General features: G+C 38.0%; 1 protein-coding gene across 1 annotated transcript in view; it reads left to right on the forward strand.

The window, feature by feature from the left end:
- SUPT3H (suppressor of Ty 3 homolog (S. cerevisiae)) overlaps window positions 1-2477 on the forward strand; it is a gene marked incomplete at its 5' end in the record, with an annotated part of 89010 nt that extends 86533 nt beyond the window's left edge. Inside the window, one exon of the mRNA XM_009895915.1 lies at window positions 2313-2477. Coding sequence (XP_009894217.1) covers window positions 2313-2477 — 165 coding nt within the window. The remainder of the gene's footprint in view (window positions 1-2312) is intronic.
- Window positions 2478-4618: the final 2141 nt, after the last annotated feature.

The following is a 4618-nucleotide window of genomic DNA, read 5'->3' on the forward strand; positions in this document are numbered from 1 at the left end:
CTTACAAATACTTAATGGGAGGATGCCAGGGGGATGGGAGCAGTCTTTTTTCAGAGGTGCCCAGTGATAGGACGAGAGGTAACGGGCATAAACTTGAACATAGGAAGTTCCATCTTAAGATGAGGAAGAAGTTCTTTACTTTGAGGGTAGTGGAGCACTGGAACAGGCTGCCCAGAGGGGTTGTGGAGTCTTCCACTCTGGAGACATTCAAAACCTGCCTGGATGCCGTCCTGTGCAACCTGTTGTAGGTGACCCTGCTCTGGCGGGGGGGTTGGACTAGATGATCTCCAGAGGTCCCTTCCAACCCTGACCATTCTGTGATTCTGTGTGATTCCCCCCTCGTCCTATCACTACATGCCCTAGTAAAAAGTCCTTCCCAGCTCTCCTGTAGGCCCCCTTTAGGTACTGGAAGGCCACAATAAGATCTCCCTGGAGCCTTCTCTTCTCCAGGCTGAACAGCCCCAACTCTCTCAGCCTCTCCTCATAGGAGAGGTGCTCCAGCCCTCGGATCATCCTCGTGGCTCTCCTCTGGACACACTCCAGCAGGTCCATGTCTTTCTTATGTTGAGGACTCCAGAGCTGGACGCAGTACTCCAGGTGGGGTTTCACAAGAGTGGAGTAGAGGGGCAGAATCACCTCCCTTGACCTGCTGGCCACATTTCTGATGCAGCCCAGGATACGGTTGGTCTTCTGGACTGCGATCGCACATTGCTGGCTCATGCTGAGCTAGTCCTAGTATGTTCAACTTTCTCTCTGCCCTTATTATACTCCATTTAGACAGCCTTTAGGGAATCCTAAAAACCTCTCTGAAGGCTTTTGCTTTTTCCTCTTCCTTTTTTATATTGTTTGATTATGTTTCACTAATATGAGTTGATTTTAAAAGTCCTAGTATGTTCAACTTTCTCTCTGCCCTTATTATACTCCATTTAGACAGCCTTTAGGGAATCCTAAAAACCTCTCTGAAGGCTTTTGCTTTTTCCTCTTCCTTTTTTATATTGTTTGATTATGTTTCACTAATGTGAGTTGATTTTAAATTCTTAATGTTTCACTTAATGGCTAATGAAATAATTATGTTCTAATTAATGAAACATTCCCATGACTTATCCAATTTGGTCAGGTATATACTGGCTATAACTGAAGCATTGAGACAAACGAGTTAACTTGGTGAAGAATGTTATTCTTAGTCCATGAAGGCCCAGTCCAGCTGAAAATATTTGAGTTTCACATTCCCTTTATGAATGTCAATCAGCAAGGGAAGAATCTGCTGTCAGATTATGAATAATTCTGTGTGTACACACACAGGCTCCAGTCGACTCAGCACTCTTGAAAATAAAACATTTTATAATTAATATTCCAAGTTCGACAGCATTAGTATATAGTGCAAATGTAGGGGGGACACCGTGTATATGTGTACCTTAAATTTCAGTTTGACAGCATTAGTATATGGTATAAATGTATGGGGGAACCATGAATGTGTGTACCTTAAATTTCAGTGTATAACGTGAGTATTTGTCATTCTCAGTACATTTACTAATACTGTTTTCATTAATTTATTACCAAGCAGCCTTTTTTTCTGATAAGTCATCTGAATTCTGGCAAGCAGTTGTGTCTAAATGCAGCCTAAACCAACATTTCAGTTTGACTAGCAAGGAGAAAAGAGTGACTTCTCCTTGTAAAATCCTGGGGATATTTTTGTAAAATCAATGGAGCAGTAGCAGTGAATTCGTATTTTTCCTATTTAGGGTCCTTAATCCAAAAAGTCATTTGAAATTTGAAAACATCCCAGTTTGAGGTAATTAAAATATTTTTGCATTCCTCTAACACCGTCATGTTACATGTTTCATCTCTGAATTTCAATCTGATATTACTCAATGATGATTTTGGTGTCAAATTGCTTTCCACTTTGGGTACTTGTTCAATATTTTCCCTACCCCTTGACATCATAATGAGAGCCTGAAATGTTTTAAAAATAGTTTCTGTGGTTATTGCAGTATGACTTATATGACCCTTTCATTTTAGTTTGAACATTTTCTGCTCTTTTCAATTGCAACATACAGCAGCACTAGGTGAAAGATTTAAGAGGACAAATATGGTGTTCTTTGGGTCTCTTAAGCAAAGTTCATGTAAAAGTCCTCTTTGATTTGTTAATAGCTTTTTTTCTCTAATGTAGTGTGTGGCAGTAATGATGTGTATCCTCAGGAAAAAAAAAAAAAAAAGGTCCATTTTATAAAGGTTTATTTTCATACTTTATGCACTGTAGGTCTGTTGTGTGTTTTTGATTTAGTAACAATTTATGTGTTTTTCTGTTGCAGAGCACTGCAGCCTGTGGTATAGAGGCTCAAAGCGATGCCATCCAGCCCAGCCACATCAGAGAGGCCATTCGACGCTATGGCCACAAGATTGGCCCCCTTTCCCCATTCACAGTACGTAATAACAGAGTTATAAAAAGTTATATTTATAATCTTAAAGAACTTTGATTTTCAAGTGGTCAAATGAAGAAGCTTTGGAATTGTTGAGAGCAATTTGTGGTGACTGTAATTTTCTTTATAAAAGTGGCATAATTCTCTTGGGAAATAAAACTTAGTAATTTCTGTCTCTTTTTGGAAGGACAAAAAAGTTTTTTTTTTCTTTTAAATATTATTTTCTTTCAATTACAAATTATGCTTTTTTGTTAGTGCTTGAATTTTCTGTTTTTGCAAAGTTTAGGTTTACAGTTATTTTAAATTATATGTATTCCAATATGGTGAGGAGCACTTTATATTCTAAAATTAGTTGTGTGTCAGATACTGCTCCTATTGGAAGCTGAACTCTCAAGTGACACATTTACAGTTGGAGAAAGAAGAGAATGGTTTCTTTAGACAACTTTGAACCTCCACTAAAATGTAATGGAACTAAGCTTGTGGTAAAACACTGATGGGATGTGAGGTTTTGCCATCATTTTTTCTATGCAAATTGCAAATCCATTGTTCAGAGCAGCCAAACGAATTCTTTATTTAATTTTCTCATCTGATGAAAATGTGAAAGTAGTCTGTCTCCAATGTCATAAATTGGGGTCATTTTCTTCTGATCTGCTGTTCTATTTGGCATATGTCCTTGTGTCCCTCTGAATATCTACATTTGGGAAAGAGCGAATATCAAAGACATCATTCTAGGAAAAAAACCCTGAACCCCACCAAACTAGAACTGAGCTCCAAAAAAACAGAAAGAAATTGTCCATTTTTGGAAAGATTTTAAGAAAGGAAAGTGATTCTGAATTTGGAGGAAAATCATCTACATAAAAATTATGCAGAAGTATATGAAGACCATAAGTATCAAGAAGTACCTCAGAAGCAAGGAACAAGAAAAAGTAAAGGTAAATGAGTATGTGAAGTTATAATTTTCCTGGTGTCAAAACTGATCAATGCTCTTATAAATGGCAGTAAGTTTTTGGTTTATTAATGATAGTTGATATGGATTTGCAATGAATTATCTTTACATATTATACCTGTCTCTTTTGCCACTCACAAGTGCTAGATTAATATCACGTAAAGCGTTGGATAGAATTTCTAGTCCAAAGTAGAGAAGTGTCTTTAGCAGAAGTTTGCTAAGAGATGTAGCTGAGGACATCGCAGTAGCTTCTGAAAGCAGAGAATGTATTTAATTTTATTATAAAGAAGTAAAGAGCTCACATAAACGATTACAGAGAGGTAAGTCTGCCTTCCCTGACCCTCACTAAAAGTGGTTTGCTTGATTATTAACCAAAGTTTGAAATTTCTCTGCAACCACAGGATATAATAAAATGCTCTGGTTTGGGTTGGGTTTTTTTATGTCCTGCTATCTTGTGAACTTCCCAAACAGCCCAACTAACTGAACAATTTAATTTGTTGACATTAACTACTGGCAACGTGGTTAATGAGATGAGCAGATCTTACTCTCTCTAAACGAGCCAAGAACGAGAGAGGGAATCTTGGGTCATCTGCTAGATGTGTACAGATGTTGTAGAGCTGTAATACGATTCCTTTTATAATAAGAAAGTTCAGGAAAAGCATTTTGAGAGATATTATAGAGTATGCATTTAGGTCTGTCAATCTGCCCACTTTTCTGGTCAGTGCCATCGTTGGCAGTTTTGGGGACAAACACTGCTATCACAATTGTCCAAAAAAAAAAGTACCCCAAACTTCCTGTAAGTTCCTTACAGATGCAGAAAGCATGAAGGTAGATTGATGCTTCCTTTGACCTGACCTTTTCATACTGCCAGACTCTCACACTGTTGTATTAAGAAATATTCCCTCTAGGCGTTTTGAACAGTGCTGTGGCAACATTTCTTTTGAATGACTTCTGCTTTCTCCTATTGCTACTGTCTTCACGATAGTTTCTTTGCGTATTTGTGTGACCTCCTAGACAGGATGACAACCAGGAGGAAAGGTGGCTTCTTGTGATTGTGTGGTGACACTTTAAAAACTGCAGAGAGAGAAATATTGAACAGGTACCTGTCATTAGATTCAGTGAAGTCATGCTTTCAGCTGTTTCCACCCTTAAAACTAACCTAAAGGTCATGTAGAGAAGTTAGGAATATACATTTTCACATCACCTCTCCCATTTCTCTTCTGTTGATCATTTTTCCACATCAGATCTGATT

Source organism: Charadrius vociferus, unplaced genomic scaffold (assembly GCF_000708025.1).
Source record: "Charadrius vociferus isolate BGI_N301 unplaced genomic scaffold, ASM70802v2 scaffold312, whole genome shotgun sequence".
Lineage (NCBI taxonomy): Eukaryota > Metazoa > Chordata > Aves > Charadriiformes > Charadriidae > Charadrius > Charadrius vociferus.